This window comes from Sinohyriopsis cumingii, chromosome 6 (genome assembly GCF_028554795.1).
Source record: "Sinohyriopsis cumingii isolate HCF-2022 chromosome 6, ASM2855479v2, whole genome shotgun sequence".
NCBI classification, from domain to species: Eukaryota; Metazoa; Mollusca; class Bivalvia; order Unionida; family Unionidae; genus Sinohyriopsis; species Sinohyriopsis cumingii.
In genome coordinates, this window is record NC_142966.1 from 157,743,413 (window position 1) to 157,766,515 (window position 23,103).

General features: G+C 33.4%; 1 protein-coding gene across 1 annotated transcript in view; it reads left to right on the forward strand.

Annotated features, from left to right (window-relative positions):
* The window catches only part of LOC149798366 (uncharacterized), a 211,359-nt gene that overhangs the window by 57,237 nt on the left and 131,019 nt on the right, over nucleotides 1–23,103 (forward strand). The window contains exons 6-10 of the mRNA XM_089960868.1: nucleotides 2,631–2,930; nucleotides 3,212–3,404; nucleotides 7,266–7,382; nucleotides 11,818–11,967; nucleotides 20,872–20,925. Coding sequence (XP_089816994.1) covers nucleotides 2,631–2,930; nucleotides 3,212–3,404; nucleotides 7,266–7,382; nucleotides 11,818–11,967; nucleotides 20,872–20,925 — 814 coding nt within the window. The remainder of the gene's footprint in view (nucleotides 1–2,630; nucleotides 2,931–3,211; nucleotides 3,405–7,265; nucleotides 7,383–11,817; nucleotides 11,968–20,871; nucleotides 20,926–23,103) is intronic.

Here is a 23,103-nt window from a genome sequence, read left to right on the forward strand (position 1 = left end):
TGTTTATAACATGGTATACATGTATGGTTATCTCAACAAAAGGCCCCATGTTTATAACATGGTATACATTTATGGCTATCTCAATAAAAGGCCCCTTGTTTATAACATGGTATACATTTATGGCTATCTCAATAAAAGGCCCCTTGTTTATAACATGGTATACATTTATGGCTATCTCAATAAAAGGCCCCTTGTTTATAACATGGTATACATGTATGGCTATCTCAGTGAAAGGCCCCTTGTTTATAACATGGTATACATTTATGGCTATCTCAATAAAAGGCCCCTTGTTTATAACATGGTATACTTTTTTATAGCTATCTCTGTATAAGGGAACATTTCTTAGTTTTCGATCTGTACTGCTTTATGAATTTTTTCCCATTTTGGAATCATATTCTTCTACATCTTCATGCTTCTGGCAGTATTAGACACTTTTAAAGGTTAATTATTTTTGACATAGAGAACTCTTATTATAATGTTTAATGGTATATCAACACATGAAAGGCTATATCATGTCAAGGTGATCATGAGTAAAGTATCTTGCCTTGAAGCACACCATGTCAGCCAACACAGCCAGTTTTGGGCAAGATTCAAACCTGCACCTTTCCATTACAAAACAAGCATCCTAACCAGTGAGCATTAGTGACTTCTAGCAAAAGAGGAATCATGAATGGGACAAAATTTCAGAATCAAAGCAAGCATTATGGATTAATTTGTAGAATTAACATGGCTCCTTTTATGAGGAAAGTGTAGTTATGGATCCCATTTCAGTATTCATTAGTACAGTTGTATGTATTGTATACATCGTTTTAAGCCAGTATAATGCATGGCTCCTACACATAGTATCATGATAATATATTACTGTAGTTTAACTGGCCTTAATCACAACGCACCTAAGTGCAGTCTCTCAGAATACAACCATTTAACATTTACAATTCTTAGCTTGTACTGGTAATATGCCTAATCAGTTTTTATGTTCTTTTAAAAGCATTGACCAATATTGGTAAACCATCTTCCAGCACCATTTTTCTCCCTTACGTCATGTAGTTAATAATTCCACATAAATAATGTCCCATAATTATTTATCAAAACACTGCAGCCATGTATATAAATTGATGACATTTAGTATGCAAATTATATTGTAGATTTAGTCATACCTAATGCTTTTGTCTTTCTATTTTGAAAGAGTTTTGGCCCTTGTATGTATAATTTGTTATTGGACATTTACTATTTCTTGTATACGTCAGTAACAGTCATCAGAATTCAATGTACAGGTGCAAGATATATTTTCTAATGAACCTTTCTTGTCCATGTTTTCCTTCATCAATGCCATTTCTTGTGTGGTTGTGAAGGATATTGTAGGTATATGTATGTGTGGTTGTTAAGTATTGTAAGCATATATATATATATATATATATATATATATATATATATATATATATATATATATATATATATATGTAGTTGTTAAACATTGTAGATACTGTATGTGTATATGTAGGTCTTAAGTATTGTGGCTATATGTATGTGTGGTTGTTATGTGTGGTTGTTAAATATGAATTTTACAAATAAGATATATGTGTATCATTTTGCACTTTTTCATATATTAGTAAAAGATTGTTTCATCAACAATTATTCTGGTTCATTTTGGATCAATGTGAGGACTATATTCTGTACCTTTCTGTAAACAATTTCACTTTGAATGTTTTCACAAGTAAGATAACTACAGCATATATCAGTTGGGAATATTCCACAAGATTGGCATTTACTCTGTTGATTGTAATGTTGATTTTCTATGGATGTCTAATAACTAGAATTGTAATATGGACCTTATTAATTACTACAGTCAATAAAAAGCAAGGAACCTATACTTTATCTTTTCATGTATAGTGATAATTAAAAGACCTCAAGTTTTTTCCTTAAAAAAGATGCACCTCAGAAATTCTTTGAAGGAGTGATACATCATAAATTGGTGGGGATTCACTGGAAAATTTAAGAGAACTCGGCCAAATGCTGAAGTATGCTAGGAGATTTGGCTTCATGCCACAATTATTATTTTATGTATATGGAGTTATTTGCAAATGTTAAGTAAAGAAAGTAATTTGATAAGTTCAAATATTCTAAGAGAAACTAAGGAATGCTCCAGGTAATAAATGACATGTCACTGTAATGAAACTGTGATGATTTGTCAATTGTCATGTCTGGTATGAGTATATTGATTGATGTCCCAGTTCTACAAAGATATCTCACCAGCCTTGCTTTAAATATTGTCCCACTATGCCTGATGTTGTAACCCAAATTTAAATTCTGAATCCAGCAAAAATATATATGGTATCAGATATTTTTGGCTTAGTAATATGCATACTTATGTATCATTCTCACAATGAGGAGAGCAAACAAAGGATTTGTTTGAATATGTTGTCCTTTCCTTTCAAACTCTTTGAAAAATGGAACATTGAAATAAACAGAGCTAAAATGAAGTTGAATGAAACCAAGTTTATGACAGTGCATATGAAGATTTTCCCCACTAACTTATGGTTTTAATTTCTAATTTTTTTAAGAGGTGTGGTCATTTTATGAATTACAGAAAAATAAATTAGAAAAATAAATTAGTTGTTTTCTGCTTTTAGTTCCAGAAAGGTGGTGTTGCTAGTTCCCTTGGTGATGATGATGACTTTGATGCAGGTGTCCAACCATCGGTCCCAAATTCCAGCCCACAAGATGAGGCAAATCAGTCTGACATTGTTATCAGCCAGGATGTGCCAGACCAAATAAGATCTAATCACAGTTACACTGAGGAAACAGAACAATTTGATGCTACAGGAACAGAAATAGGATCGGACATAATGGATTATTCAGACATACGACGCAAGCTCTCTCGGCCCAGAACACCTTCTGCCAGTTTAAGAGGAGGAATAAGTGAAGATAAGGTAGTTCTATTACAATGGCATTACTGTACTTCTCTAAATCTTCAACCAGGGTTACAGTTTTACCATAGTTTTTTTTAAGTGAAGGGGGTAACCTAGCTAGCAATTCAATGTTGCAACAACATTGCAGCAACCTTGTTCTCAAGTTGTGGCATTGTTGTCATATGACATTGTTCTCTAACATTGTAACATAAAATTCCTACAACATACTGACAACATTCAAAAACTATACTTAAAACTTGATGAATGAAAACTGCATGTTATTGTTACTGTTTGTATTGCAGTCATCCAGTGCCCCACTTGGCTTGCCAAAAAAGATGGTCCATTCCATTGCCAGTCTGGTGAATCCACATGCCAGGCTGGCTGAGATGGAGGCTCACAGGGAGGAGGAGGAATACAGGAGGCAACTGGAGACTTTTTCCCCTCCCAGAAAAGTTACTTCCCCTACCAGACAAAGTGCCATAACTCACAGAATAGGTAAGTCAGATATTGTAAACTTACAATATTTTTGCAGCATGTTTTTTGTTTCAATTTTCTAATTATGATAACATATTAGCAACATGAGATGTTATACATTATTTATTGGCAGGATGCATATTTCCTGATTATTTGGCAAACTGATTTGAATAAAATATATAATTTAGTTTTCTCTCGAAATTCATTGAAATTTTATATTAGTCAAATTTTTGTGATGTCTATTTAGAAATAAGGCCGGTAAGCTCATCATTGGTCAGTGGTTAGTTGCTGGTCAGCTGGACTTTTGTAAAAAGTTGCAAAAAAGGCTTTGTATACATGATAGTAAGCTTCAGTCAAGTCTTCAAACATCTCCTTTATCCTGTCATTAGCACTGGAAAAGTTACACTTGGACTCCTTTTTACATTTAGGATGGGTCAAATCAAATATACCAATAAAAAACATTTCTAAGACAGGTTTGGACCACTCCAGTGGCCCAAGTGGTTAGAGCATTGACCTTGGATGCAGGAGGTCATGGGTTTGAACCCCAGCCAAGTCATACCAAAGACTGGTTAGTGTTAGGACTGGTTGGCCCTGTGTCTGGATAATGTGACTGGGTGGGACATGATACTACATGTCTGTGGCATGATGCCCCAGTGCTAGACATTGCTATAAACTGCCACACTACAGACATAGTAGACATGATACTACATGTCTGTGGCATGATGCTCCAGTGCTAGACATTGCTATAAACTGCCACACTACAGACATAGTAGCAATATGACTGAAAAATGGTTAAAACTAAATTAAAAATGAAACAACACACACACTGAGATAGGTTTGGTACAGAGCCTGTCAAGGACCTATACGCTTACTTTACATTAGTTTCAAGTCATAATTCCTCTTTGTGACAGAGTTATAATGTATGTCTATCCTGGATTAGTGGTTAAATTCTCTAGTTGGTAATGTTCTCTCCGCCTCAACAAAGTCCTCACAGCAACATCTGAGTCTTAGATGAAGCAAGTCATTGTAGGAGACTTGAACCTAAAACTATTTTCATTTTATTGATGTTACCTAATAGGTAGTACTGGATGTAAGCAGGAAGATTTCACAGGGGCTGCATTTTTATAGTCACTAGTTACTAAAATGTTATGTAATGGGACTCAATAGTCAATGGGACTGAGATAGCTTAATAAAATGTTATGTAATGGGACTCAGTAGTCAATGGGACTGAGACAGCTTAATAAAATGTTATGTAATGGGACTCAGTAGTCAATGGGACTGAGATAGTTTAATAAAATGTTATGTAATGGGACTCAGTAGTCAATGGGACTGAGACAGCTTAATAAAATGTTATTTAATGCATTGAGTTAGCAACATTATTAATAACATGTCTCCAAATTATTTTGTAAATTTCAGCACAGTAAAGTATGAATAAAACAGTTGTTGACTTTCAGACGTGGAACTAGATGATTACTATTATTAAAAGCGAGGGAAACCAAATAGAACTTTTTTGTACTAAAGTTTGTTTTAATATATTCCTTTTATCCCTGTTTCATCAAAGAGGGTCCATCTAATTAGGCACAACCAAACAAATAAATGAAGTTATGTGATCAGTTTTTGTTAATTTTGATATCTTGGAATTGTAACTTGGCAATTAATTGATGATAATTCTTTTCTGATTTTTTTCCATAATCTTTATCCCCTTTTCCAAATGTTTGACTTATTTCTATATGGGCATATCTCTCTCTGCCTTGAGGTGAATGCTACAGATGACTGAAGAATCATTTTCCTTGAATAATTCTTACAATATTTAACTTGGGATTTCATTAATGCCAAAAGGGATCACATGGTCTCTCAGAGGTGGTGAAAACTGAAGTCGGTCAAGAAGGAGAAGTAGGTTCCAAGACTTACTTTCCTCTTGGAAGGAATAAAGGCAGATGATACTTTATTTATGTAAGCACATTCCAGGAAGTTGAGTAGTTTTTGAGAAACACAAATATTTTGAATATTTTATATTGACTGGGGATGTGGTCACAATCCCAACTTACCTGCCTTTGCCAGAGTCCTGCATCGTTGTGCATTGAAACTCATTTATCTTAGAATAAACGCTACATATCCACAGAGAAATTAAAAGACTTCTTTTTATATATGAAGAAATTTTAGAGGGAAACTTGTATTCTTCTGTGGAAAATGTTATCAATTTTTCGGTACAGGAGGTTGCCAAACTGATATAATTTCCTTGATCTCATCAAAATTATAGTTTTTGAGATGACTTTGCTGTTCCTGGAGGATTTAAAAAATATTTTAACTATGAACAAATATTATTGAAGTTAAATTGTTTTTATGTCAGAGGCATCTAATTATTTAATGAGCTTTGGAAGCAGTCTATGTGTGCTGGGCTATTAAATACTATATTTAAAGAACAGAGGTTGCTGATATACTGAAAATAAATTAACATAATTGGTACGAAGACTACAGGTTGTATTCAGCAGAAAGCTTGGGCTTAAACCATTTCTGTTTTATTGCTGTCAGCTTGCACAAGTGTTAGTGGATGTCAATGGTGAAATTCCAAAGGGCTTCAGTTTTATGATGGTACCTACCATGGAATTTTTCTTAACAACAGCTCATGCTGCATATTATTTTCATTGTTTTAAAAGTTTCCTCTTGGATATATCATTCATAGAATGTGTGATTTGTCTGCATTTGCCATGAAAATACAGTATAGTGATTTGGCCAAACCTTGACATTGTGGCCTGTGGGAATTGAATTTGTTACCTGTGCCAAAATGGGATTGATGATCACATTTGCCTTATAAGAGTAACTAGGTTATAATGAAGAGCCTTACAGTGAGGGAATGCTGTACCAGAATGTAACAACTGTCCTGCAGAGAGTGTGGAACATAGTTGGTACAACTCGTAATTCAATCAAATTAAAAAGGTTATAAAGATTAAACTTACAGTTTAGCCAGTTTGGACTTAAGTTGTAATGAAACAGATAGGGTCTCAACTCGTGTTGCTACTCTGCTAGCCCTTAGAGATGGTTACTTAGAGTCCCATGGATATATATTACAACTTTGTGGTCTTAAACTAAGTAACAGAAAGAAATGAATCCAACAGATTTATTAAAATTAGCAAATAATTTATTTTTTGAAGTTACAAAGTGAAAATTTAAGAGGAACTTACTGTACTGTAAATAAATATCCCAAATAATCCTAAATGTTCTACCACAATTTCAGAAGTATAGAATGTTCAGAATGAATTCCAGTAATCTTGAATGTGTTGATGTACCAATAATCTTGTATGAGCTGATGGACAAATATTCTTGATGTATCACAATGATCTAATCCAGATTGATTTTGAATGAATTCACATTAATCCAAAAGTAGTTTTAGTCCAAAAAGTCAATGAGCACTTTGTAATACCAATGAATAATTTAAATAAATGATTTCTCTCAAATTATATATGAATACAACAATAAATGATTCCACAGACTGAACTTAAAATAATTTGTTTACCACATCCTTTATATACAGACTGCCAACTGACCTATGATTCAGTAGTAGGAAAACTTCACTAACTTGTAAACAATGTCAGATTTCAAACTTAAATTATGGTAAACAACATGACAAAAATCAGGTACACACAGCCCTCAGTCATGACAGTATTCAGGTTGGCCAAAACTCTACCCTCAGTTACGGACCAAGGACAAGCACACAATATCAATTAAATGTATGTAACATATATAACCTTTGTTTTCATTGGTTGATTTTCTGGCAGGGGGATATCAAAAGAGACAAAAAACCTTGTAATACTATAACGTCATTTTTGTAATCACCATTGAATTTTCTTCTTTGAGTTTTCTTTTCATTGATTTGTTATTCAGGGCATGATGGGAAGGCACCTGTAATGAGGCTGGTGAATGTGTCCAGTCCAAGAGTAGATAACCTTCAGCAATGGAGGAATTTTGTGCATGATTACTCCTATGGACAGGACATACTGAGTGAGTATTCACACCAGGTCTTTATACCTTTGCTTGAATGTGTAGTTTCTAATTTAATTAATTGGATTAGTTTGAAATCATTTTTTGTTTCTAAGGTCAGATTCTGATTTTTGACATGGACCTAATCCTTTTTAATATTTATCATTAAAGATCTTTGAATTCTATGAACACTTTGATATCAATAGGTGCCTACACACAATGACAGGGAACCAGTCTGCTACTAATCAATACTGAACACTCAGGAATAATACATTTATTAGAACACTTACATTTATTTTGCAATAAATTAGCGGTGGAGAATCTCACTGATCATTTTGTCTCGTAACCACATATATGTACAAATTTGGTTTCAGTCAAATGTGAGCAGACAAAATTTTTCTTGTTGAGTCCCTGGATAGATTATCTTATACTGTAGTTCCTTTTGAATTCATGAGATTTTCATTAAAATACTTCTCATCCTCTCTGGTTGATCCTCAGTGGAAATGGTGCCATAACTGCCATGACAGCTTTCTTGAAAATCTTTTTATTATTAGTCATCCTGAATAGATGGTCATATCAACATGGGGTTTTCACAAAGAGACTTCTTTTCAAATGTTTTGTGACTCCTAAATGAAAATGGTGCTGATAATGAGACCTCCAGTTTCATGACTATAGTTGCCATTTTGAAAATCTTGCCGCAACTTCTCCTGAATTGACGGTCATAGAAACATTGGTTTTTCACTAAAAGACTTCTCATGTTACCTTGTCAGTCTTCAATAAAATGGTACCATTCATCGAAGGCCATCATTAAAATCTTGTTATCATTGCTCTTCTTGAAGTGATAGTCACATTAACTTGGTGTTTTCACTGAAACACTTTGTATTATATGTAGCTGGCTTTGAATAAAATTAGTGCCAATCTGACCTCCAACATGGCACCAAATCTTACCACTACTACTGTTCTTGAATGATGGATTGAATTTGGGGTTTTCATTTAAACTCTTTTTGCAATATTTCATTGGTTCTGAAGGAAACTTTTGCAGATCTGACCACTAACACATCAGCACTTGTTGTAGAGGAGTTTTGAGACCAGACCTAATTAATGTTGAGATTGAGTCAAAGATTATAGCTTGCAGTTTTGAATTTCATTGATCTTATGGACACAGCAACATGCACATATAAATAAGTGAATTTTTATGTTGTATTTGGTTGCATTTCAATGAACATGTTGGTGCAACTCTGATATGGATTTTAAGGTCAAAGGTCTTGATTCAAGCTTTAAGCAGTACTGGTTTGTGAGCATGATAATATTAAATGTATGAATGGAATTTCATCAAACCCAGTTTGTGGATACATAAGAATAAAACCTTGAATGATGCAACTTAAATAAATTCCCCTTTTCACAAAAATATTATTGATATAACCAGATTTAGCATGTGGATATATCTTGACATTGAGACAAGAAAGTTCAGGGATTTTCTGTCCATGAAATCAGGTTTAAGGTAAAGAGCCATGCCAAGAATTTTATACTACACTTACATGTAACTTGTGAACATGTTAACTTGAAGATGTGTAAAAAATATTTTTGTTACCAAATTTGACATGTTGAAGTTTCTAAAGAATATCAGAGATGTTTCAGTACTCATCAGTTATAGAATTAAATGACAGAAGAAAATCCTACCTTGGACATTTTTCTTAGCCATTGGTACATTGGGTCGTTAGAGGTACTCTTGGTGTTAGTTATTTCCCATTTGTATTGTAGCCCAATACAGTGTATGGCCCACTTCCCATATATTTTGATGGATTGCCATGACACTTTGTAAAAATTATGGTCATCACTTGAACATGCAGATATCATCAAATCACTATGTTCCCAGAATTTTTAGAAGAGTATATTGCCCTTTTTAGCTTGCAAATGAATAGTGTGTGATAGAATATTCGGAACATAACTAGTTTGACAGATTTCAATAGATTGCTTTAAACCTTGGCAGATGTTATTATCATAATCTAAAGATGTGCCTGTCAACAAATTACTATGTTTTTATAATTTTTCTTAAAAATTATTGCCCCATTTTACTTTTACACTTTTACCTGATGTGGTGTATGCCAGAATCTTGTTGATGCAACTAGCATCACAGTTTTCAGTGGATCACCATGAAACATTGTACATGTTATGGTCATCATTTGAACAGGTGCATATTGACAAATAACTGTGTTTTCACAATTTGTATTAGAATGATGTCCCCTTATGTCCCTCAGCTTGATTGCAGAATAAGACAAAATCTTGAGAAAGCAACCTGTTTTGCAGTTGATTGTTCAAACATGGTACATATTATGGTCATCATCTAAAATGAACTTAGTACAATTCTTTGAACTTAGTACAATTTTTTGTTCTCCCATGATTGTTGTAATAGTTATTGCCCATTTTTACTTACAACTTGATGCAGTGTATGAAATAATTTTGTGAATGCAGCTTAGTGGACTGTTGTGAAACTTAATACATGTTATGTTCATTGTCAAAAGTTATGCATGCTAATAAGTCAATGAACTGGTACTATTTTCAGAAGAGTTATGTGCTTTTTTAATTAGACACATTTGCATCCTGAGATAGGGGTGGGTGAGAGGTGGACTACTTTTCCCATGTTTTTTTGGGAGCAGATTATCAATTGGAAAAGAAGCAGCTACATTTTGCTGTCTGATAAAAATAATGAATCTACCTTGCATCTAGAAGCATACAACACACCTGCAATTAGTTACTATGATAATGTAGGCAAGAACCTATCTTAGTGACAGCTGCCATATGATTGAGATTTCACCCAGTTGCCACTCATACATATTTATGAGCTTGAGTTACCTTTCTCCCTTCTGACCATATCCCATGACAAGGAAAATAGTGCAGTCTTCATAAGTTATTATGGCAGGTACGGGATTTGAGAAAATAGGTGTTAGGGAAAATGTAGACAGTAGAAATAAGCATGTTGCTTTAATATGTATGTTGATGGTAGGATGACAATAAGTCTAGTCATATTGAACCTATGTATTGTACTAAAATGTTATGCAAAATTCCTAATTTTATTTATTTACTTCTAAAATATGTTCCGATATGATCTTTTGTTCCTGATGGTAATGATGATCCCAGATCCCATTTCAGTCATCCTCTATAGTCCTTGGGTATGACATGATAAGGTAAAATCAGTTTGTGTGAGATTCCTCTCTCAAATTCATATTTATGATGTAGTTTTTAAGATGATGAAAAATACCAGGAATAACGATATTTACACTTTTTTTAAAACAATGTCTCTTTCAGTTTGACCACATATGATTTATAAAAATATCCACAAATATTTAATTTTGTGGGAAAGAGATTGTATGACAAATGGTTTGAGAAAGAATTAGGAAATGTCTACCACTTGATTTTGTATTAATGTGTTTGTTCGCTTTTAACAACATTTTTATCTTAAAATAATGTCAGTTACATTTACATGTGTGAAATTTTTCAAAGTGACATTTCTTCTGTAAATCTGCAAAAGCATCTTGAAATTTCACAATTAAATCATCAAATTTGGCCAATACCTGACTCTTGCTTACTGTAGTGTTGGTTATTTTTCATACACTTATATAAATTATTTTTTAAAGATTTTAGTTATCATTAGTTTCAGGTCATATATAAGTACATCAGCACAGTCCTGGCTATATAGTGCTGAGTAAGTTTTGGGCATCCTGAAAAAGAAATACAGACAAAAATAAAAAGGCAAAAATGGGTAAATTCATTCAAATACAAAGTCAGATTTTTATATAGACCTTCTAAAAGGTCTAAGACTTTTTGAGTGTGAATGCCATCACAGTATGCATCCCAGGATAGAAAGGTCATCTCCTTTAGTTGACTCTTATGAATTGCTGAAGGACAACTTTGAGCTATCATTCATCCCCATGCCCACAGGAGGACAATTTTAGAGCAAAATATCCATTATTATTTTCAGCCTAAATACAGAAATTTTGCAAATGTTTAATAAGCAAACATTTTGCTGTACAAGTAATTAATGTAAAATAAAAATTTGAATATTATGAATTGCCAATTTTCCGCAAGAATGATGGGTATGAAACATGACATACACTACAGTATTTTCTATTTACCATACATACTGTACTCACAAGTTGGATCAAACTTCAAGCTGCATAGACCCAGATTTTCTGTCACGTAATGTGCCAGCGTTTTGGGTCTATGCAGTTTATTAGATCTGATCAGTAGAACAAACAATATAGACCTTGATCTGCCATTGCATTATGTGATGGCACACCAAGGTCTATCATATTTTCAGTCAGATCTGACAACTATACAAGTATTTAAGGTAAATCATTCATCATTTTTGTTATTATTGCCTTTGTCATCATTCCAGCTATGGTTGCCATTGAACCATCTTGTCTTGTAATCATGATATAACATTTTTCATGAAAAGGCAAGCTGAATTTTGTTGGTCGCAGCGGAACAGCGCTGGATGTGCGTTACACAGCTCATGAACAAGGAGAGTGCCCTGAAAAGTACACACAACAAATCGTTAATTTGTACTCAGCGTATAGCAAGGAAAATCAGGGCAGAGATGGGCCGGGTATTTCACAACAAAATATTTTCATACTCTTTTGTGTGTCTTGTGCCTTTTGGTATATTCGGCTGCCTATTTGGTTGATCTGTAGCATACTTTAGTTAAACCTTGGATTTTGTTACTTGGATCAAGGGTTAACTTTCACAGGCAAGGTGTCACCAAGTTACTATTAATAATTATTATTATAATCATTAATGTTAGTACCATTGTAAGTAGTTGAGTAATTAGTATGGTGTTTCTTGCATTTTTTAATAATTTTTTCACATTTTAGCTGACCCCTATGAAGTAGAGGAGAGCTAGTTTAATACTTGTGGCATTGACATATACATAAGTGTCCACATTTTAGCTCACCCCTATGAAGTAGAGGAGGGCTGGTGTACTACCCATGGCATTGATAAATACATTGGTATCCACACATACAAGAGCACATTCATATGTAGAGCTTCAATACATTTCAACCAGACTTTCTTTCTAGGTCATAGGCAACAATTTGGAGTGGTGTTAATATCATCTTCAATATGGGAGGTGGCAAAGGTGGCTAACTTTGTACATGTATATACATTATTACATTCTTGATGAAGTTTTCGCATTTGGCACAGATGCTTGCACCTAATATGCATTCTGTTATTCCTGGAAAAATGCAACTTGGTGAGGTGATGTATCTTGATGTGTAACAGATTGTCATCACAAAAGTAGGTCACTATGACCCAAATTTTTTTATGGTTATCTAACAGGTTAATTTTTTGTGCTTCAATCTTACTTCTTCTGCTCTCTTCTGTTGTATGCAGAATGATGAAATTTGATGAAGGGATGCATGTTTATGACTACTATATCTTCATCATAGAAGTAGGTCACTGTGACCCATATTTTTCATGCTTCGATGACTTTGGTTACAGTATGTGCCTTAATTGTTCATGTTCATTACACAAGATTACCATGCACAGTTCTAATAATATTATACCAGAACAAAAAATGAAGGTCACTGTGATTGACATTTCACATTTTACTGGCTTATGCTAAGTTTGCATTTAGCAGATAGCCACATAAGTATTTGGCATGCAAAATGCATACCATTCTTACTTTATTAATTAAACTTGGCAAGGGGATTCATCTTGATGAGCACTGTTCTTTATTTCAGAAGTAGGTTATTATGGCATTTATTTATGTTTCACTGACTCAGGCTAGATTTTTTGTTCTTTTATTCATTTCTCATGAAGTTGGAATCATGAAATTGATGATGATGTGCATCACTGCTGATACCACACCTTTACAACAAAAGAAGCTCATTGTGACCTATATTTCATCGTTTGAATGGTTTTTGTTAAGTTTTTGTTCTGAACACATTATCAGTTTTTGGCATGCTATATATACACTATGCCACCTAGAAGCATGATGTTGTTGTTATAGGGTTTAACGCCATTTGTCAGCACAAGATAGTCTATACATGGCGACCAGTGTAACTGGTGGAGGAAGAACCCTGGAAAACCCAGGGAAGAACCACCAACCCACGAGAAGCTACTGGCAGGCTTTCCCACGTACCCATGCTAGCTGAGCCTTGGATTCGAACCCACATAGACAGAGGTGAGATGGCAGTGATCTGGAACGGGGAGTGCTTTAGACCACTCGGCCACTCAGGGCCCCCTAGAAGCATGAAACTTGACAAGTGGATCCATTTTGACAAGTACTATGCCAATATTGCAGAAAGCGGTCTCTGTGACCTACATTTCATGCTTAAGTTGACTTTTCTGAAAGTTTGGGTTTAACATTTATTGTCTTAGGTGCTGTTTGTGTTAGAATCATGAAACTTGATAATTGGATGTTAGTATTACACCCTATTTAACCAAAGAATGTCACTGTGACCTACATGTTTATACCTTACTAATATAGGTTAAGTATTTGTGTATAGCTCTTGACCACCTACACTTTTCTATGCTATATACATCCTAGATAACAAAAAGGACCCTTCTGACCATTGTATTTGGAATAAATATACTGATTTACTGTAAACATTCCATATTAATGACTCTATATTGTATATTTTGATAGGTCACTAATTAGGTTAACTATGTATTATTCATGTAAATGACCATAGGAATAAGACACAAGACTGCATGCAATTCATGTGAGGCCTCAGCTATAGTGGCTAATCAATGCAATTGGTGATGCATGAACTGCGCTTCTGATAGTGGTTAGACTGGCTGTCACTCCAAGTTTGCTAAAAGCTGTGACTTTCACCTAGTTAAATCAGCCATCTAGGGATTTACAGTGTTAACAGCTTTTGAAGCCGATTTTAAGAACAATTATATTTTTTTCAAAATGGAATATCATCTTTTTGTCTGTTTTTTACAGCAGTATCTCTACTTTGATATCATAGAGAAACACCCCATTTTTTTAATTGTTTTGTGTCTTTTATACCATGCCACAGGAGCCAATATTTATTAAGATAACTGTAGCTTGAATTTGTTCTCTGCATGGTAATCAATGTTTACAACTGATGCTGGAGACTACTAATACACCATCATTAATAGCAAAAGTGTATTATTATTTACCTATATATTCCAAAGCAACTAAGATCTACATTTTACTTAGTTAAAAGCTTGCCAGTAGCTTCTTGTGGGTTGGTGGTTCTTTCTGGGGTTTTCCCGGGTTCTTCCTCCACTATTAATACTGGCCGCCATGTATAGCCTATCATGTGCTGAAAAATGGCATTAAACCCCACAACAACAACTACAACTTAGTTAAAAAGGAAGATGTTCTTTAATATCACAGTCAGTAAGATGTCATTTTTTTTCTCATGAAATGTAGTGTGGGCACTTGCAAATTTATCAAAATAGTTTAACTGTAATACAGTCTAAAGGAAAAACTTTGCCCTCGTCCCCTATGAAATAATTAACTAAATAAAAGACCAATGTCCATGCTTGATGATTAAAAAACTTTCTGGCTAAGATCAAACCAGTAATAATTTATAAACATCAGGCTTTGAATAAAATGGCAAAGAATTCACTATGTTTTAAAGTTTTCAAAATTTCTGGCCAGAATCAAACTTACAAAACTGTAAAAACATTACAAATAAAATCTCAAAACTTGGAAAACTGCTGGTTAAGGTCAAACTTATAGTCTTTTTAAAATTGCATTATCACATAAAACAATCTTGACTCTCTGTCATATTAAAAGTTTGAAAATTTCTTGCTAAGGTCAGATTGATAAATGTAAAGAAACTCACATATTGAATAAAAATATTAAAGATTTCACCATCTTTGATTTAAGGTAGCAGCAATAGCTCAGTTGGTAAAACATAAGAAAAATAAAAAAAGGATCACTGGTTCAGTACCCAGCCAGACTAGCCATATTTAGCCACCACAGTGTGTCTTTGGTAAGGGCACCTATCTCCCATTTCCTAAATATGATATAGATAAAAAATATATTTAATGTCCTGTGAAAACCAACAAAAACAAAAAAAAATCTTTGCTTCAGTATTTTGAAAATTGCAGGTTAGACCAGGCTAATAAATTGTGTGAGAGAATATGGTTACCACTCCTTGCAAATCGGCCCCTAAAACATGTAAAACATGGAAGTCTCTCAGTGTAGTGCTAGATTTGGCCTTGCAAACCGGCCCCTAAAACATGTAAAACATGGAAGTCTTTCAGTGTAGTGCTAGATTTGGCCTACTGTATATATTTTAAATATTTTGAAAATTTAATACGTGCCAGATTTTTGTAATTAAGTTTTATTTCAGTGATATTTAGTGCCAGATATTCAGTTTTATGTGTACTTACTTTGTACTTTTTCTTTATTTTTACATTCTCAATATGCATGTACCTTAAAATTTGTATTCATAAATTTCCAATCTTTACCCATTTCTTTATGTAATATATTAGTTTTAATCCATGTACATGCGTGCATGTGCAAGAGAGTTAGGCATTGTCTTAGTTTTTAGTTTGGATTTAATTTAATGGACAACTTGATGGTCTGAACAGTGTTTAATGGTGTATATGAGATAAACAATTACAGCTGACCGTACATTGTTTAATGGTGTATATGAGATAAACAATTACAGCTGACCGTACATTGTTTAATGGTGTATATGAGATAACAATTACAGCTGACCATACATTGTTTAATGGTGTATATGAGATAACAATTACAGCTGACCGTACATTGTTTAATGGTGTATATGAGATAAACAATTACAGCTGACCGTACATTGTTTAATGGTGTATATGAGATAACAATTACAGCTGACCATACATTGTTTAATGGTGTATATGAGATAAACAATTACAGCTGACCATACATTGTTTAATGGTGTATATGAGATAACAATTACAGCTGACCATACATTGTTTCATGGTGTATATGAGATAACAATTACAGCTGACCATACATTGTTTAATGGTGTATATGAGATAAACAATTACAGCTGACCTACCAATGTATAGATGCATTATCAATTGAATAGGTCACTTCATAAGTATATTGCTAACATATTATTATGTAGTTTAAGAGAGTCAATTCAAGCAAATGATTCAGGTCATAATTGAGGCTGTTCTACACTGGAGTAACGTCAAATATGGATAATAAGTGTATGCACTTACTATTTTAATTAGTTCAGGTCATATTTATATTTTTAAATTAGTGAAGATTGTATTTCTTTTTTTTTTTAATTATTAAACTTTGCATTTCTTTATTTATTTTGTGAAGGTCGTATAATTATTTTTTTAATTAATGAAGTTCATGTTTCTTTCTTTATTTATTAAGTAAAGCTCATATTTCTTTCTTTATTTATTTAGTGAAGGTCATATTTCTTTATTTTCTACATGTGATTATTGACATTAAAGTTATCACAATATAAATATTTTGTAATGTTTCCATATTTGAGCTTATCAACCAAATTTGATAACTTATCACATAAAATGATTGATCAAAGAAATGAGAGAACATTAAATAAAATGAAAAGCAGTAAGAATTCTAGATACTGTAAATAAATTAAAATGCTATTTGTGTAATAAGGAAATAATAACTAAGAAAAGCAAATGTTATTTCTCCAACTTTGATTTACTTTTGCACACAAATATGCAGTAACTTTTGCTACAAATAAGCAAAGTGTTTTTTTCCATATGCAATTATAAATTACTTCTGGACAACTTTTGAAATAAAAACATACAAACTGAGCCATCCTGGATGGTCAAAACCCACACTTTCACTGGCATACATTGGTCAACACTGGCATACATTGGTCAACACTGGCATCTGTCCATGTACTATAACATAACAGTGACACCAGTGGATCATGAATACATGTGATCAACAGCCAAGTATCATTCCTTGCATAGCTGGTTTGCCATAGGAAAGCTTGCCGACGGTATAAGGCAAATAGGTGGAAATAACTTGTACAAATTATACTCTTTATAACTTGCATATTTTTCATCCAACTTTCATGAAATTTTCATAGATACTTATACTGGTTGGAATTACTGGAAAATTGTTTCAGATGAAAAATGCTAGTTTTGACGAAATAAATATCCAAATAAGTTGTAATAGTCATAAATAATAATAATAATAATAATAATGATAATAATAATAATAAAATAATACAATAATAACAATTTCTTTATCTGAAAAGGTAATTCAGTTAGTACATAACTACAATCTGATTAAAACCAGATCTCCATTGTCCTACATGAAGATCTGACAGCATCCTAAGGGGTCATATTCTTATGACCTATGTTATTAATATAATCACTAATTTTATCAGCTAATCAGATGAAGTCTTCTATTTTCGCATTTGGGAGACTGGACAGTAGAACCAAAGAGTATCAATATGTGCCAAGTGATTTGATTCACTTCAACATTTCTGAAAGCAGCATTTCCATTGGCTAATTATAAGGTCACTACATGACCCCTAAGAAGTTGCTGTCATCTTCATGTAGGAAATTGGAGATCAGATTTTAATCAGATTGTAAATAACTACTACTCTAAAATCTGCCAAAGCTATATGTAGCAGGCACATAACAGTAAACATGATTAGAACACATATAATTGATGAATCACCAAATTCAGTAGAGAAAAAATAGACCTACTAATTAGCATGTGCTTTGTTTAACTCAAAAAGTTTTTCTTTCTAAACTTCTATCACTTGACTAGACAGTAATTTGTGATTCACTGTGAAAATGTAATGAACACTGGGTGAAAGATAGTGATGTTATGACAGTTTGAATTAAACATGTTATGTGATGAAATTAGCCAAGGTGTCAGACCATCAGTTAACAAGGATGCTTGAGAGACAAGCTTAGCATCCCACCATTCTATGTAAGTAATCAAAGACTGAAGCCTCGTGGTAGCTATGTTGAGCTTGGGGATTTGTCATTTAAACTCCAAATACTACATGGGAATAACACTACCAACACTAGCAAATACTACATGGGAATAACACTACCAACACTAGCAAATACTACATGGGAATAACTATACCAACACTAGCAAATACTACATGGGAATAACACTACCAACACTAGCAAATACTACATGGGAATAACACTACCAACACTAGCAAATACTACATGGGAATAACACTACCAACACTAGCAAATACTACATGGGAATAACTATACCAACACTAGCAAATACTACATGGGAATAACACTATACCAACACTAGCAAATACTACATGGGAATAACACTACCAACACTAGCAAATACTACATGGGAATAACACTACCAACACTAGCAAATACTACATGGGAATAACACTATACCAACACTAGCAAATACTACATAGGAATAACACTATACCAACACTAGCAAATACTAAATAGGCATAACACTATACCAACACTAGCAAATACTACATAGGAATAACACTATACCAACACTAGCAAATACTACATAGGAATAACACTATACCAACACTAGCAAATACTACATGGGAATAACACTATACCAACACTAGCAAATACTACATGGGAATAACTATACCAACACTAGCAAATACTACATGGGAATAACACTACCAACACTAGCAAATACTACATAGGAATAACACTATACCAACACTAGCAAATACTACATGGGAATAACACTATACCAACACTAGCAAGTACTACATGGGAATAACACTATACCAACACTAGCAAATACTACATAGGAATAACACTATACCAACACTAGCAAATACTACATGAGAATAATTATACCAACACTAGCAAATACTACATGGGAATAACACTACCAACACTAGCAAATACTACATAGGAATAACACTATACCAACACTAGCAAATACTACATAGGAATAACGCTATACCAACACTAGCAAATACTAAATAGGAATAACATTATACCAACACTAGCAAATACTACATGGGAATAACACTATACCAACACTAGCAAATACTACATGGGAATAACTATACCAACACTAGCAAATACTACATGGGAATAACACTACCAACACTAGCAAATACTACATAGGAATAACACTATACCAACACTAGCAAATACTACATAGGAATAACATTATACCAACACTAGCAAATACTACATAGGAATAAAACTATACCAACACTAGCAAATACTACATGGGAATAACTATACCAACACTAGCAAGTGCTGCATGGGAATAACACTACCAACACTAGCAAATGCTACATGGGAATAACTATACCAACACTAGCAAATGCTACATGGGAATAACACTACCAACACTAGCAAATACTACATGGGAATAACACTACCAACACTAGCAAATGCTACATAGGAATAACGCTATACCAACACTAGCAAATACTACATGGGAATAACACTACCAACACTAGGAAATACTACATAGGAATAACGCTATACCAACACTAGCAAATACTAAATAGGAATAACATTATGCCAACACTAGCAAATACTACATGGGAATAACACTATACCAACACTAGCAAATGCTACATGGGAATAACACTACCAACACTAGCAAATACTACTTAGGAATAACGCTAACCAACACTAGCAAATACTACATGGGAATAACACTACCAACACTAGCAAATACTGCATAGGAATAACGCTATACCAACACTAGCAAATACTACATAGGAATAACATTATACCAACACTAGCAAATACTACATAAGAATAACACTATACCAACACTAGCAAATACTAAATAGGAGTAACACTATACCAACACTAGCAAATACTACATAGGAGTAACACTATACCAACACTAGCAAATACTACACAGGAATAACACTACCATCCACTAGCAAATACTACATAGGGATAACACTATACCAACACTAGCAAATATACATTGGAATAAAACTATACCAACACTAGCAAATACTACATAGGAATAAAACTATACCAACACTAGCAAATACTACATAGGAATAACACTATACCAACACTAGCAAATACTACATAGGAATAAAACTATACCAACACTAGCAAATACTATATGGGAATAACACTACCAACACTAGCAAATACTACATAGGAATAACACTACCAACACTAGCAAATACTACATAGGAATAACACTATACCAACACTGGCAAATATACATAGGAATAAAACTATACCAACACTAGCAAATACTACATAGGAATAACACTATACCAACACTAGCAAATACTACATAGGAATAACACTATACCAACACTAGAAAATACTACATAGGAATAACACTATACCAACACTAGCAAATACTACATAGGAATAACACTATACCAACACTAGCAAATACTACATAGGAATAAAACTGTACCAACACTTGCATTATTGCTAAAGATAAATATTTTATGAGACATTAAATCATGACAATTGAAGTTTATATGAAATAAATGAAAGACATTTGATATTTGTAATATTGAAATAGGACATGTTACCAAAGTTCAAATTTTAATCTTTTTGCAATTTTCAGGATATTTTCATGTAAAGTTGTATGTTGACCTAGCCATTCTGACACTGAGGGGAAGTGAGTTCCATATCTTAGCACCAGAATGCTGAAAATTTCATTTGTATTACTCACTATGCCTGGAAATTGGCATGTGAGATGGCATTTTATAAATATTCAATGAACATGCAAGTTATTAATATGGATTACATCCCTTTGTAAGATCATCTATATCAATAAAAAAGATGTATACCAGTAATTGCTTGAGTCATCAACTAAAATTCTGTTAAATCAAATATCAATGGACCAATGACTAAAATGTGATCAGGATGAATGAAGTATGGTAATTAAAAAAGATAACTGGAGCAAAACCCATTTATTTATTTTTTGTTTAGGGACAAATGATACGCTTTGCGTAAGTACAATATATTATAGAATACAGACCATAATTACCATGTGGGCTGTGAATTGTGAACTTTAATTGTTTCTTTTTTATTTTATGTTGAGAAATCAGAAAGTACATTAAAAGACACACAAATACATTTAAAAAAAGATAAAAAATATAATATAAAAGCAGTCATATCAGTTTATAAGAATTTATTGACATGGTAATTGATGAAGAATTCAGATGCAGCTATGTGATCTGTTTTTGATTTTGCTGATATCGTCTCAGTATCATGGTATTATTTGCACTGAAAGTAATGTCACTGACATTCCATATATAAGTCAGAATGTAAGATGAAACCCAGAATTTCAGGTCAAAAGTATTGATTTATGTGCCAAAAAATACAGTGAAAAATTCAAGATCACTTTCTGTGATTTAATCAAGAAAATTATATACTGAAAATGGCACATGATACCAACCTGCACATCTTCTTGAGTATATCAGGATTTTGATGTGAACTCGATTCAGAAACTGTATGAGGGTGTACCACCTGAGAAAATCTTGGACATTTTGAGGGAATGCAGTCAGTATATAAAATTTTGACTGCATCATTTATGGGTTTTATATTCTTTATCTTTATCTTCTATTTTTTATATAATTTTATAGGACTTTAACATCTTTACCACTTATCTTATTTGGAAGGATTTATCTTTCTGTATCATCTTTACAATTCCTCATCTTTAAATTTTGTTAAGTAAAATTTAAATCACTAACATGTAGTCAGCAATGTACTGATGTGCCATTAAACCTGTTATATATACACATGCTTAATAATGATGATGATGATGATGATAATGATGACAAGGATGATGATGATGATGATGATGATGATGATGATGATGATGATCACTTACAAAAGAAGGTCATTTGGTCAACTGGTCAATCTTCTATGAGGTCCTCTTCAGTTCCAATTGTACATACAGTACAAGATAAAGTGTCTCTAGACAACAAATGCTATTGAAACTAGACAATTGATCCACTGCTACAATAAACTATGCACAAGGCTTCAAGGATGAGTACATACAAGATTCCTACAAATAGCAGTAATGAACATTTGTAAATCATTATAGGTGAGTACATGGTATAACACCAATTTAAAGATTAGTAGTACTCACTTACACAAAATCATACAAATGATTGTTTTTGTAGATGTTGACTAAGAAGTTTTTTTAAAAACTTGGCATGTGTCAGCTGACTTTATATGGGGCAGTATGGAATTCCATAGTTTAACTCCAGAAAAAGCAAAACTCTTCTTTCAAAACTCTGTATTTGGTTTAGTTAAATATCAATTGTTGTTTGAGATGGATCTTAGTTCATACATACGTACATTACACGCACGCACACACACACACACACATGCACATGCACACACACACAGACATATGCACACACACTGAACAATTTGGTTGCAATTTCAGGAGGGGCTTTGCTAGACAGGAATTTGTTTTGGATTTTAAAAACCATTTAGGAGAAAAGTATTCTCCAAAAGTTCATACTTGTTAACAGGGGCCCCAAGTGGCCAAGTGGTCTAAAGCGCTTCCCATTATGGATCACTGCCATCTCACCTCTATCTGCATGGGTTCGAGTCTAAGATTCGGCCAATGTGGGTATGTGAGAAAGCTTGCCAGTAGCTTCTCGTGGGTCGGTGGTTCTTCCCGGGGTTTTCCTGGGTTCTTCCTCCACCATTAATACTGGCCGCCATACATAGCCTATCATGTACTGAAAAATGGCGTTAAACCCAACAACAACAACAACAACAACAACATACTTGTTAACACAGTATATACCAGATATACTTGCTTATAAGATGGGTC